The 15,443-nt window shown below is 45.3% G+C and overlaps 1 protein-coding gene across 2 annotated transcripts in view; it reads right to left on the minus strand.

Annotated features, from left to right (window-relative positions):
* slc12a8 (solute carrier family 12 member 8) overlaps positions 1-14,341 on the minus strand; it is a 75,569-nt gene extending 61,228 nt beyond the window's left edge. For both annotated transcript variants that reach the window (XM_055637712.1, XM_055637711.1), the window contains exons 1-3: positions 14,225-14,341; positions 3,643-3,847; positions 1,376-1,522 (exon numbers count right to left, since the gene is read on the minus strand). In XM_055637712.1, the coding sequence (XP_055493687.1) occupies positions 1,376-1,522; positions 3,643-3,756 (261 nt within the window). In that variant the 5' untranslated portion in view covers positions 3,757-3,847; positions 14,225-14,341. The remainder of the gene's footprint in view (positions 1-1,375; positions 1,523-3,642; positions 3,848-14,224) is intronic.
* Positions 14,342-15,443: the final 1,102 nt, after the last annotated feature.

Genomic DNA, 15,443 nt, shown 5'->3' on the forward strand with positions numbered 1-15,443 from the left:
CAAAATGTTTTGCGGAACACACAAGTGAAAAGATAAAATACCAGAAACATCAAAATATCTACTTGTTTCAGTGAACAGCATAAAATATGCAAATTCCATTATTAAGCCACATAAAATGAATGTGGAAAGAAATTCTAAATTTTTAAAAGATGACATTGAGACTCAGATCGCTTAATGCTTCAAGATTCAAACAAGCAAATCACATCCATCCATTGTTTGTAATAAATAACTGGCAACCCATGACAAGCTACTGCAGCAAAATACGAGGTTGTCAAACATTTAAAGGTTCAAAGGTTGTAAAGGTTCAAAGGTTATTTTATTGGTCACATACACCTAGGTGTAGTGAAATGCTTCTTGCCAATGCAGCACATAAAGAAAGAATACAGACATAACATTAATAAAGAAATGTAAACATAAAAACATCCCCCCACAATAGTTCCCATTATGAGGGAAGGCACAATGTCCAGTCCCCATCCCATGTCCACCCATAGTCGGGCCTATTGAGGCCTCCACAGTTGCCGCTACGGAGGCCCGATGTTCCAGGCCGTTCTCGCCGGGCGATTGATTTATTTATTGCTGTTACTCTAATCCATGCAAAAATCATTCATGTGCTTTTGCCAATATTGCTTCCTTCTCCAATGAAAGGGAATGTTGTACAGACTGTGATGCTTTCTGAGAGGAAGTTATTGCCTGCACAATACTCCTCCAACCTCATCTACTGTATCCACTGTTTAAGGTGTGGACTCTTATACATGGGTGAGGTCAAAGGTAGACTGGGCGATCATTTCACTGAATATCTTCGCACAGTCCGACTGGACCTACCTGATCTCCTGGTTGCTCAACACTTTAATTCCCTTCCCATTCCCACACTCGCCTTTCTGTCCTGAGGCTCCTCCATTGTCAGAGTGAGGCCAAACGCAAATGGGAGGAACAGCACCTCATATTTCCCTTGTGCAGCTTACAGCCCAGCGGTATGAATATTTAGTTATCTAACTGCAAGTAGCCCTTGCATCCCCTCTCACTCCATCCCAAGTTGTACCAGCTTCAAAGTCGTGTTGTTGGGTCTCATTGTACTTGTTTTCACGGAGGCCACAACTAACAATGGCCTGTTTCCTTTATCATCGTTACCTTTTTGAATTTCTTTAATTCATTTGTTCTGCCTATCTCTACATCACAGTCTATATCTCCCATATCCCTTTGACCTGACTCTCAGTCTGAAGAAGGGTCTCGACCCAAAATATCGCCTATTCCTTTCCTCCAGAGATGCTGTCTGACCCGCTGAGTTACCCCAGCGTTTTGTGTCTATCCCCCATATATAAAGTTCGGCATCCTGACGTAAACACAGGTATAAAAGTTGTGGAAAATATTGGCTTACCACGAGCCATCCAGTACGCAGAAACAGAACCACTCCAAAGATGTTGATCATACAGGTGGTGAAGACTCCGTCCCAGGTGCCAAATAACACTGGCTCCCAGACAAATATCTTCACTTTCCACCAGGGCTTCACATGGGACTGGGAAACCTGAGAGATAATCCAGCAACATTCTCCGTTAGTCAGTCCCGACATACCATCTCCCTTGCATCTTCTTTGATCTGAAGCTTCCATGTTAATCCAATAACATGTTACAAAAAGAAGATGGCATGAAGAACCTGGAACTTGAATATGTAATGTTTTATGCTGTTGGAGGGCTGCCTACAATCTAACTGTTTAAAACGTGCTCAATAACAATCCATCTCTTGAAACAAAAACTGAAATATCTACATGTTATCTCAACAAGTGTGAGTCTGTGGCACTTTCATGCCCGCGTTGGTTTTGCATACAGCCTGTACGAGAAGGTCCAGCCACAAGAGTTCAATAACAACTCCAAGGTCAGATGCACTAATTGGCCTTATTGGCACATGGGTTATGATTGGTGAGAATGTAGGTAAAAGGGGCTTCTGGAATAAACATGACACAAGTTGTCCGGCTCTAAGTGTCGTTTGTTCTTTGCTTTCTGTCATGGGATTCAGTAGATCCTCTGGGCAAGTAGCCAGCAGTGACAGGCTGTATGCAAAACCAACATGGGCCTGGAGGTGGGCCTACTTAACAGCAGGATGCAATCTATACTCGCCCATTCATCAAATATGTAATGATCTATATTTGTGGTTAATTATTATGGATGCAGTAGCCCATAATTGTGTACAAATCGGATTGCACAAGCGTCAGTTCTTTAAACAGAGAATTATCTTAATTTGTTCCAAAGTACTGATATATTTTCAACAACTGTGCTCACAATATATGACACAAGATTCTAGTTGCTCTAATCTGTTAAACTGGAGGCACAAGGAACTGCAGATTGGAATTCCATCAGCCTCTCGAGCAAAACAGAAAGTGCCGGAGAAACTCAGCGGGTCAGGCTGCATCTGTGGAGGGCATAGACAGACAAAGTTTCAGTAGTGAAGGGTCCCGACCTGAAACGTCGCCTGTCCATTCCCTCCAATGGATGCTGCCTGACCCACCGAGTTCCTCCAGCAATTTGCGTGTTTTGAACATGGATAAACCAACACGTATATCGATGGTATCTCTGCGATGATCGCATTACATTTCCTTCCGTCTATCTTTTATCAAGCAAGAACAACATCTACATTTCATAAATAATAAAATATTCCATTGAATCTTTCACAAACATTTTTCATTTCTATGAAAGCTTTCTTGCAAAAATGACACCACCATAACATAGTGACATCTAAGAGAGTTATCAGATTCATTAGTGTATTTACTAGAATGTTGCCTGGGTTTCAGCAACTAAGTTACAGAGAAAGGTTGAACAAGTTAGGGCTTTATTCTTTGGAGCGCAGAAGGTTAAGGGGGGACTTGATAGAGGTTTTTAAAATGATGAGAGGGATAGACAGAGTTGACGTGGAAAAGCTTTTCCCACTGAGAGTAGGGAAGATTCAAACAAGGGGACATGACATGAGAATGAAGGGACTGAAGTTTAGGGGTAACATGAGGGGGAACTTCTTTACTCAGAGAGTGGTAGCTGTGTGGAATGAGCTTCCAGTGAAGGTGGTGGAGGCAGGTTCGTTTTTCATCATTTAAAAATAAATTGGATAGTTATATGGATGGGAAGGGAATGGAGGGTTATGGTCTGAGCGCAGGTATATGGGACTAGGGGAGATTATGTGTTCGGCACGGACTAGAAGGGTCGAGATGGCCTGTTTCCGTGCTGTAATTGTTATATGGTTATATGGTTATTGTGTTGGTGCTGAGGGGTGGTCTGGCTGGGGGAGGGTGAGTGAGCATTTGAACATGAATGAGTCTGAAGAAGGGTCTCAACCCGAAACGTCACCCATTCCTTCTCCCCAGAGATGCTGCCTGTCCCGCTGAGTTCCTCCAGCATTTTGTGTCTATCTGAGTGAACAATGGATTTGCAGAGGGAGCGGTCCCTGCAGAAGACAGAAAGGGGTTGAGGTGAGAAGATGGGACTGGCGGTGGGATCACATTGGAGGTGGTAGAAATGTCAAAGGAAGATGTGTTGGATGCAGGGGCTGGTGGGGTGAAAGGTGAGGACTAGGGAAACTCCACTTCCACAAGCCTCTGGATGGAAACTCAGTGAAAATCTGGTCATGAAGATCACAAGATATCAAATGCAGAACTCTGACCTGGGCAGCTTCGTGGAATAGTTCTTGTACGTGGCGGGTGGGCGGAGATTCCTGGGCGCTCCCCATCAGTAGCGTCGCCTTGTCCGATCCCCTTCGGTCCCAGAGCTCTTCCATGTGCAGAAAGAGAGAGGTGTAGAGAGGAACGTCAACACCCCAGCCTGATCCGGTTGTCTCCTCTCGTCTTCATAAGAGACCACTTCATTCTCTGCCCCGAAATAAAATAAAACACAAGTCTCCAGTTACACAACTCAGTATGGAATAACACGTGGAAGTTTCCGACAGATGGTAATGGGAATTATCTGACAAAACAGATCAGGTGCCTCAGGATGTGTTATACAGAAAGTAATATACAACATCATTGGCAAAATAACAACTGTTACTTAATAGAAAAGCAAGTAAACTCGCAAAAGATCAACGGACAATTATTCTATTTTGAATTTATTTCTGTAAAATTAACGTAAGTCACGGCACAACAACATCAGTGTAGAACAATACAAGAAGTGAACCAAGCTGAATGAGGATTATTAAATGGGTGACGTTTCGGGTCGAGAACTTTCTTCAGACTGAAGACCTGAAAAGTCACCCATTCCTTCTCTCCAGAGATGCTGCCTGTCCCGCTGAGTTACTCCAGCTTTTTGTGTCTATCTTCGGTGTAAGCCTGTATCTGCAGTTTCTTCCTGCACAGAGGAACTCTCCTCATAATTTGAAACAGATATCTCTATTCTCTGTAACGTTTAAAAGTCTCATTCGATCACCAGACAAAGGTTAATGCTTCAATAAAAATAACCTTAAATACAGTTGCTTTAGAAACACTTCCAGCAGGTTTAGGTTTCTTATTGCCATGTGTAGCGAGGTGCAGTGAAAAGCTTTGTACAATCTACACAGAAAGATACAAGAAATATCCAACCAAGTAATCATCTTACACTGGATAATACAAATCTTATCCTAAATGTCATCGATCCTCAGATTTACACAGCATGGGTTGCAAACGTAATTACATAGATTGTTTGGAACTGGTACATAGAACAGTATAGCACAGGAACGGGCCCTTCGGCCCACAATGTCTGTGTTGAACATGATGCCAACTTTAAACTGATCACATCTGCCTGTACACATGGTCATAAGGGATAGGAACAAATTAGGCCATTCGGCCCATCAAGCCTACTCCACCATTCAATCGTGGCTGATCTATCTCTCCCTCCTAACCCCATTCTCCTGCCTTCTCCCCATAACCCCTGGCACCCGTACTAATCAAATACATGATCCATATCCCGCTATAGCTGTTCTTACTATTTGTTTTGTTTAATGCACTAAATCATTTATAAATATTTTAGCTAGCTTTTGTTTAAACAAAAAAACGTTCTCATAATCTGAAAGCATTTTGATTTGCTTTTGTTGCCTTTAATGGTTTTCCAGATCCCTGGAGCGGTGCATCATCACTGGGGTGTGTCGGTCATGGGAGGCACTTTGTGAGTGTGGGAGCCTTCAGGGCCAGTGCTGCCAGAGACCAACCCTTCCCAGATGGTTATTCGTCTCTCTAGACCTGGACCAGGCTCGGACAGACCAGAGCCAGGCCCTGCTTGACCACTGCTACCCTCATGTGTAGCAAGGAATTGCAGATGCTGGTTTACACTGAAAATAGACCCAAGAAGCTGAAGAAACTCAGCGGGACAGGCGGCATCTCTGGAGAGAAGGAAAGGGTGACATTACGGGTCGAGACCCTTCTTCAGCCTAATGTCAGGGGAGAGGGAGGCTAGAGATATGGAAGGGTAAGGTGTGAAAACTACAGATCAAAGCAGACGCTGATCAAGGAAAGGTACACAAAAATGCTGGAGAAACTCAGCGGGTGCAGCAGCATCTATGGAGTGAAGGAAATAGGTGACGTTTCGGGCCAAAACCCTTCTTCAGTCTGAAGAAGGGTTTCGGCCCGAAACGTCACCTATTTCCTTCACTCCATAGATGCTGCTGCACCCACTGAGTTTCTCCAGCATTTTTGTGTACCTTCGATCTTCCAGCATCTGCAGTTCCTTCCTGAACACGATGATCAAGGAAATGTCGAATGGTTCATAGTTGGCTGAGGGGAAGGTGACAACGAGGCGTATAAACTGTAAAATTAATCAGGAGGACAGTGAAACTAGTTGAAGAACTAGGATGGGGGAGGGACACGGAGAGAGAGAGAGAGAGAGGGAAAGCAAAGGTTACTTGAAGTTAGAGAAATCAATATTCATACTGCTTGTATAAGTTGTCCAAGCAAAATATGAGATGCTGTTCCACCTATTTATGTTGGGCCTCGCTCTGACAATGGAGGAGGCCCAGGACAGAAAGATCAGTGTGGGAATGGAAGAGGGGGGGGGGGGGGGGGGGGGGGGGTTAAAGTGTTCAGCAACCGGTAGATCAGGTAGATCTAGTCAGACTGAGCGGAGGTGTTCAGCGAAACAATCGCCAAGCCTGCGCTTGGTCTCGCCGATGTATCGGAGTCCACACCTGGAACAGCGGATACAATAGATGAGGTTGGAGGAGGTGCAAGCGAACCTCTGACTCACCTGAAAGGACTGTCGGGGTCCTTGGACAGAGTTGAGAGAGGAGCTACAGGGTCAGGTGTTGCATCTGCAGCGTTTGCAGGGGAACGTACCTGGGGTTTGGATGGGAAGGGATGAGTTAAATGGAAAGTTGCGTAGGGAACAGTCTCTGCGGAAGGTGGAAAGGGGTGGATGGAGAAGACGTGGCTAGTGGTCGGATCGTGTTGGAGGTGGAGGAAATGTCAGTGGATTATGTGCTGCATGCAATGGCTGATGGGGTAAAAGTTGAGGACTAGGGGGACTCTGACTCTGTTGCGACTGGGGGGAGGGGGAGCAAGGGCAGAACTGCGGGATATCGAGGAGACACCTGTGAGGGCCTCATCTATGATGGAAGAGGGGAACCCTTGTTCCCTAAAGAATGAGGACATCTCAGATGTTCTAGTATGGAACACCTCAGCCTGGGCGCAGATGCGGTGTAGACGGAGGAATTGGGAGTAGGGGATAGAGTCTTTGCAGGAAGCAGGGTGGGATGAAATGTAGCCTAGATAGCTGTGAAAGTCATTGGGGTTATAATACATGTTGTTATCCTCATGTTTAATACCAGACATCCAGAGACCAAGCCCCTCCCAGTCTGGACCTGAACCTGGGCCAAGCACGGGCTGGGCAGGGCAGGGCGAGACCGAGCTCAGCCACTGCTACCTAATGTTGGACATCTACTATTCTATGTCTGCCTTTACGTTGCATCAAAGGTGGGTGCCCCGTCCACTTACACTTGGCCAGGAAGAAACTTCTGTCCCATCACACTTTCCTTTTGATGAAAGGAAACGGTACATTGTGTTAAACCGTGATAAAAATTATATTACATCCCTATGTCTCAGAGCCGCACAATGTGAGTTTGCAACTGTAGGCCTTGGTTACCCACCCAAAGAAACGTTATGATAGAGATGTAGGGACCAGGAACTGCAGATGCTGGTTTACACAAAAAGACACAAAATGCTGGGGTAACTCAGTTGTTCTGGCAGTATCTCTGGAGAACATGGATAAGTGATGTTTCACAGAGTGCTGGAGTAACTCAGCAGGTCAGGCAGCATCTCTGGAGAACATGGATAGGTGATGTTTCACAGAGTGCTGGAAGAACTCAGCGGGTCAGGCAGCATCTCTGGAGAACATGGATAGGTGCTGTTTCACAGAGCGCTGGAGTAACTCAGTGGGTCAGGCAGCATCTCTGGAGAACATGGATCGGTGATGTTTCTGGTCGGTACGAATCTTCACCTGTCCTCCAGAGATGACCTGCTGAGTTGCTCCAGCACCTTGTGACGGTATGTGTATTCACCATAATCCACACAGTACACAGCTCGGGCATCAGCCTGAGGGATAATGAACAACAGAAAGGGATTCACTCCAACAAGATCATCAAATTACCACTTCCAACTTGTTCCAAAGGTTTTCACCAGGCTGTTTTTCTCTCCCTGTTGATTTTTTTCCTATGTATTTCTGCTTTGATCTTGAAAGCTTTCTTAGAATAGAACTGCACGGAACTAGCTTTGAAACCTGATTATCACAACTAAAACCTGTCTAACTCCAATTGCCACTTCCATGTTCATCCATTATCTGCCGGTCCACCTGCTTTGATCATCACATATATATCTGATGGCTCAACACACAACCAGTACCCCAGACACATCAGGCATAATGACAATTCAGTAAAGTATTAACTGAACCAGAACTGAAGCACTATAAACCTGCATAACTTGTTTTCTCCCACCACTACCTCTACTGTTGATCTTTATTCTGTATAGTGTTTAATTTCCTTTGCGATAGAAGGTTTTATCCAATTTGGATATAGCCAGTAGCATTAATTCCATCGTCTAAACATTGTCAGCCATGGGTTTGGGTCACAGGATGGACACAAATTGTCGAAAATGGCAACAAACCACAATATACCAAACACCAACTACTCAGATTTTACTCATCAGCAGTTGTCACTTTAAAGGGCCTGTCCCACTTGGACGACCTAATCCACGAGTTTAGAAGACCCTAGACGAGTTGAAAAAAAACGTCAAGGTCGTGTTGACTCGCCAAAGTAAAAGACCTCCTACGACTATGTCTACGACCTCCTCCTCCTACCCCCCTCGTCCTCAGTCTTCCACACCTAACACTAACTACGATTCGCTACGAGTGGAATGATCACATGATAAAATTATGTCATGTTTGCATTTTTTCTCTCGGACCAGTTAGCGACCTACGTCTACCTATCACGACCAACCTACGAGTAAAAAGTATCACTTTTTTCCGTGCCGCCCTTCTTTTAACTCGTGGACATTTTTTATCAGGCTGGAAAAAACGCCGCGACCTACTTGAGGCCACGAGTACGCGGAGGCAACACGTGCACGAGGAAGAGTGACCTACGACCTCCTACGACCTCATGGCCGCAAGTATGAGTTAAGGACAAACTCGGCAGAGGTCGCCAATTAGGTCGGGAAAGTGGGACATGGGCTTTATTCTGTTCGATCCTGGTCATTGATCTGTTAGCCTCATTTACACAACCCAAACTCTCCATTGTTAAACATCATCAAATGTTCCACCCGGCCTTCTCTTAACAGAACATCACCATTTCTTCAGTCTTTGTTACTAATTGATCTGCATCTCAACCCCCAAACCACTCCATCAAACTCCTCTTTCAGGAGGCAAAGTGTTAGAAACTCATTAAAGATGTAACACAGAGAGAAACCAGGGTGATCATAAGTCATATAGTATGCCCTTTGGCCCAACTTGCCCATGCCGACCATCATTCCCCATCTATACTAATCCCACCTGCCCACATTTGGCCCATATCCCTCTAACCCTTTCCTATCCATGTACCTGTCCACATATCTTTAAAATGTTTTGATAGTACCTGCCTCAACTACTTCCTCCAGCAACTTGGTCCCTACACCTACCACCTTATGTTCGGGACAGAGAGATAATTGCTGACGGAACAAGTACATCAAACCTATCAGGAGAGGAACTAACATATGGGGTATTTGAAACAGTAGAAAGCAAGGAACTGCAGACACTGGTTTACAAAGTGTTTGGAGTAACTCAGCGGGTCAGGCAGTATCTCTGGAGAACATGGATAGGTGGATGTCTTTGGTCGGGACCCTTATTCGGACAGTCTTCATAGAGAAACAATGCCAGTCATCTGGACAGTGAGCTCGAAGGTCAAGGAACAGAGTGAACCACTGCATTTAGTTTCACTTGTTTTCATAAGATGGAAACGGCTTAATAACTGGTTTGTGCTAATAACTTAAGTACATGGGATCAGGCTGGTCTTGAAGCAATTTTGAGAGAAAGCTCTGTAGCTGATACATCTGCTGAGAACCATGTTGGTAGAGGTGGCCACTGCACAGTCCCCAACTTTTTGCTCACTAAGAAACACGTTGTTACACAGTGTGACCCATGGTGGCGCAGCGGTAGAGTTGCTGCCTTACACCGCTTACAGCACCAGAGACCCGGGTTCGATCCCGACTATGGGTGCTGTCTGTACGCGGTTTGTACGTTCTCCCCGTGACCGCGTGGGTTTTCCCCGAGATCTTCGGTTTCCTCCCACACTCCAAAGACATACAGGATTGTAGGTTCATTGGCCTGGTATAAGTGTAACTTGTCCCCAGTGTGTGTGTGTGTGTAGGATAATGTTAATGTGCGGGGATCGCTAGTCAGTGCGGACTTGGAGGGCTGAATGGCCTGTTTCCGCGCTGTATCACTAAACTAAACTAAACTAAACTAAACCTGTGTGAGGTGGGAGGAAGCTACCAGATGTACACCAAGCCCAGGATATTGTGGACGCAGACAGGCAGTGGAACAAAATCACCATGTGAGCTGGTGTTCAGCCAATCCTCTTAACATTGAGCAAGGAAACACCCACAACAGTTGGCTCCCAATATTCCGTGCCAACCTTCTGAAGGTGGACTGGAGCCAAACCACAGGATTAAAACTCCTGACTTACCACCTTGTCCATTTATGATTGACAATGAACGATTAAACAAAACAGTCACAGGATGCAGCTTTAATCATCTCTGAATTCAATGATTAAGTGTCCACAAGCCTCCACAACAGAGGAGTCCAAAGGCTCCTACTTCCACCAACTCCAGTGAAGGAATTGCTCAACAACTGGCCAACACCTTATTTTGAGCTTAATATTCCTCACTCTGGGAAACACACTCACAGTTTTAAACTGCTGAGCGAAGAATTTTGTACATTTCACTGATGTTAATTCACAGTCTTCTAAACTGAAGTAAAATGTTAGCCCATCATCTCTCCTCTTCGATAGACCTGCCACCATCATGCTTTTGGAACAAAGGATCTGGAGATGTTCGTTTTCACAAAAGGACACAAAGGAACTCAGCGGGTTCAGGCAGTATCTCTGGAGGACCTGGATAGATAACATTTCAGGTCAGCACACCTCTTTGGTCCACTACTGAGAATGCCTTGGCCTGTCAGGCCCTTCCTTGCATTCAGGTCTGAGACTTATTGATCACAATTGGAGACCGTACACACCTAATGTGCAGCATGCCCACCCAGTAGTTTTCCTGGACTGGGGAGGTCCATGGAGATTTTGTGCCGTGAGGCTTGGAAGCTTTTTGAAAGTGACAGGATTTTGAAATGTATTAAAGTCAATAATTTAATTTAAAGAAAGGCAATAATGCAAAACAAAATAAATGGCACCAAGCTCTGGCCAAAATATTTTTTATATGGTTATCCTTTGAGAGATTAGTTCAAGGAAAACCTAAGATAGCCTGAGCTGGAAGTAGGAAGAGTAGTGGGCATCTCTCTCAACTGAAAAACCAGGGTGCAGGTGGGAGGAAATTATATAATAAAAGTAGTTCAAAATATCAAATTTTAAGAACAAAGAACTATAGCATAAAGACAGGTGGCAGGCCAGAGGACTGAACAAAATGTAAAAAGCACCAGAGAATGACTAAAAGATTAATAAAGAGGGAAAATAGACTAGGGGATGAAGCAGGTTAGCAATACAAAAATAGATATTAAAAGTCTGCAGAGATATATCTTTTTTAAAGTTAACAAAAGTTGGTCTGATTGAAAGTTTGGAGAATTAGTCATGGCAAACAAAGCAATGAATGATGAATAAAACATTTTCTTTGCATAGACTTCAGTACAGAGGATGCAATTAAATACGGCGTTATTATTGCCACGTGTACTGAGATACCGTGAAATGGTGTTGAGGGTGGAGTTATAGTCGATAAATAGGAATCTAATGGAGGAGTCCTTGTTGTCTAGGCATTCCACAGATGGGTTTAGGTCCAGGGAGATGGCGGCGTCTATTTTGAACCTGTCGCGTGGGTAAGGAAAGTTCAGGGATTCAAGGCTTGATGAGAGGCTGGAGGTAATGGGCAACACCACCAGTATCTTGAAGCACCATGATGGTGGATGTCAGAGCCACTGTGCAGTAGTTGTTAAGGCACTGCCTTACATTTCTTTAGCACAATGATGATAGTGGTCTTCGTGAAGCGGGTGGAGACCTCAGATAGCAAAGAAGGCATTCCAGAGATGCTGCCTGTCCCGCTGAGTTTCTCCAGATTTTTGTGTGAGTATGAAGAAGGGTTTTGACCAGAAACATCACCTATTCCTTCTCTCCAGAGATGCTGCCTGTCCCGCTGAGTTACTCCAGTTTTTTGTGTCTATCTAAGGCATACCAGTACCTCTACATCCTCAGTCTCCAGAGGAAACTCGGCATCTCCAATGATTCTTACTAACATCTACAGATGTATCATAGAAAGCATACTGTCGGGATGCATCACAGCTTGCTTTGGGAACAGCTTTGAAAAAATAACACAAGGTGAACCAATGAGTTTATGAGTAACACCAAGGATGTGTTACTCATAAACTTCTAGAAGACCTTTGAAACAATGCCACATTAACATAGAAACATAGAAAATAGGTGCAGGAGTAGGCCATTCGGCCCTTCGAACCTGCACTGCCATTCAATATGATCATGGCTGATCATCCAACTCAGTATCCTGTACCTGCCTTCTCTCCATACCCCCTGATCCCTTTAGCCACAAGGGCCACATCTAACTCCCTCTTAAATATAGCCAATGAACTGGCCTCAACTACCTTCTGTGGCAGAGAATTCCACAGATTCACCACTCTCTGTGTGAAAAATGTTTTTCTCATCTCAGTCCTAAAAGATTTCCCCCTTATCCTTAAACTGTGACCTCATGTTCTGGACTTCCCCAACATCAGGAACAATCTTCCTGCATCTAGCCTGTCCAACCTCTTAAGAATTTTGTAAGTTTCTATAAGATCCCCCTTCAATCTTCTAACTTTAAGCGAGTACAAGCCGAGTCCATCCAGTCTTTCTTCATATGAAAGTCCTGCCATCCCAGGATCCCTGACAAGCCCACAATTAAAGGTTATTGTGGGATGTGTACGCTCTTGTGCGAAGTGTTAGACATGTAATACTCTTGTACAAGGGGTTGGACGTGAACAATCTCTTGTGAGGGGTTATTGTGGGAGCTCTCGTGTGAGGATTTATACATGAACAATCTCATCAGGGATTAGATGTGAACGCTCTAGTGCGAGGGGTTCAAGTTGAAAGCTCCCATGTGAGGGGTTATCGTGGCAGCTCTGATAAAATAGGTTTGGAAGAATATGGGCCAGACGCAGGCAGATGGGACTAGTGTATTTGGGGCATGTTGGTCAGCATGGGTACGTTGGGCCGAAGGGCCTGTTTCCACACTGTACGACTAAATTCCTGGCTGATATCATCAAGGTGTTGTGAGTCTTTGGAATTCTTTATCTCAAAGATGGTGAAACCAGAATTTGAACATTTTAAGGCACTGGTAAATAAATATTTGATCAATTGAGTGTGTCAGGTCACTGTGGGTTGGTGCAAGCGAAAAATCGAACTTACTTTTGGATCCATCAAAAGCTTATGAAATGGGAAAGAAGGTTTCGAAATATCCGACTGTGTCTATTACACACACTTGCATAAGACTTCAAATAAAATCGCGTGGGAGAATGATTGCAGAAAACGATGGAAGACAATCGTGAAGTTAACACCAGACAGCTGATTATGAGAGGTCGAATTTACCAATTCAGACGACATCAAATATCTAAAACAATGCAATTTATCTTTAGAGTCCATAGCTGAAACAGGTCAACGAAGTGTGAAGCGAGCGAATATTCCATGAGATTCGCTGCAGAACCAACACAAATGTTCCAAATTAAAAGCAGCCCTCGTCTATACAGTTCACGGTACGTGCAGTGTGTGGAAACAAATGCTGGTTTATACCGAAGTCTGAGGAAGGGTCCCGACCCGAAACTCCAGCTGCCACTTGTTCTCTCCAGATGCTGCCTGACCAGCTGAGTTTCTCCAGATGCTGCCTGACCAGCTGAGTTACTCCAGCACTCACTGTGTGTCTACCACGGTCCAGACAGTGTCCACTTTCTGAACACACACACACACAAGGCGGAGCGATCTCCCTTCAATCAGAACCACCGTGGCATTTTGAATTCATTCTAGCTACCGACCAGATTAAATCAGGGTGTTTTCTACCTTGAAGATTTCCTCGTCCCTGCCGCATCTTTAATCACGCTCGTATTACAACTGCCCCGAGCACGTCTTCAGCAAACAAACGAAGAATTGACATTCTTCATCAGTCTGAAGAAGGGTCTCGACCCGAAACGTCGCCTTCTCTCCAGAGATGCTGCCTGTCCCGCTGAGTTACTCCGCCTTTTAGTGTCTATCTTCTGTGTCTGTGTCTATCTCCGGCATCTGCAGTTCCTCCCCACATCATTAACAATTTACTTCAGTCTGAAGAAGGGTTTCGGCCCGAAACGTCGCCTATTTCCTTCGCTCCATAGATGCTGCTGCACCCGCTGAGTTTCTCCAGCATTTTGTGCACCTATTAACAATTTACTTCCTTCACCAAGTTGTAGCAGTTTGTAAAAACGCTGCCAGATCACATTCTACACCATCAGCCCAGGTGGCAAACGTTCAGTCACCTGCGAGGAATAAAACGTCAACACTATTCCTCCCCGCAACAGATAAAGATCGCTACCTTGTCTTGGTCGCTGTAGTTTGTGGCGGTAGCTGCGGCGGTGCCCACGTTTAGCGGGCTCTGTCTGACTGCAGGAGGGACCGACTGTCTCAGTGCCAACATGTCAAATATACCTGTATCCGGATCCGGGTGACGGTGGCTGCCACTCCCTCGACAGACAAACAAACTAACTCTGCACCTGTTCCCACTCCGAGCGGAGTGTGGAAACCCGCCGCCGTGCCTGGAGGAGGAGGAGAGCTTTCACTTGCTCCAGCCGCAGCCCGCTCGCCCCGACCCGGCCCGGCTTGGCTCGACCTCCCCTCCCCTCCCCTGCGCTCCGGTCCCGATAGTTACCTGGAGCAGCCAAGCTCACAACCCCGTCCTGCTCCAAGAGTCTGGAGAAGGGTCTCCACCCGAAACGTCACCCTTTCTCCAAACATGCTGTGAACCTGTGGCATTCTCTGCCACAGAAGGCAGTGGAGGCCAATTCACTGGATGTTTTCATGAGAGTTAGGGTTAGATTGAACGGAATCAAGGGATATGGGGGAAACTGCCGGAACTGGGTTCTGATTTTGGATGATCAGCCATGATCATATTGAATGTCCTAATCCTGCAACTATTTTCTATGTCCTGCTGAGTTACTCTTTTTGTCTCTATCTTCTGCTCCTTCTTCTTGTGTGTGGCGTGCACGCCCTAAAGTTGTAGGACAACTTGTTATATTTGATTTTATTTGATTGATCTTGAGCTCCGATATTAATAAGACACAAAATGCTAGAGTAACTCAGCGGGACAGGCAGCATCTTCGGTTAAAACCAGCATCTGCAGTTTCTCCCTACAACTACTCCAATATTGATCCGGATTGTCCAGAATTAGTTAGGAGCCCGCGGTGCCACCCGGAGCAACGCTGTGGTGGTAATTATAAAGAAAGCACATCAATGCCTTTACTTCCTGAAAAGATTACAGATTTGGTATGTCAGAGAGGATTCTCTTGAACGTCTACAGGTGTACAGTAGAGAGCACATTGGCTGGTTGCATCACGGCCTTGTTCGGCAACTTGAACGCCAAGGAGCGAAGATTGCAAAAAGTTGTGAACACTGCCCAGTCCATCACCGGCTCCGACCTCCCCACCATCCAAGGGATTTATGGGAATGGCTGCCTCAAAAAGGCAGCCAGCATCATCAGAAACCCACACCACCCTGCCATCAGGAAGAAGGTACAGGAGCCTGAAAACTATATCGTC

The sequence above is a fragment of the Leucoraja erinacea genome, chromosome 7, assembly GCF_028641065.1.
Source record: "Leucoraja erinacea ecotype New England chromosome 7, Leri_hhj_1, whole genome shotgun sequence".
Lineage (NCBI taxonomy): Eukaryota > Metazoa > Chordata > Chondrichthyes > Rajiformes > Rajidae > Leucoraja > Leucoraja erinaceus.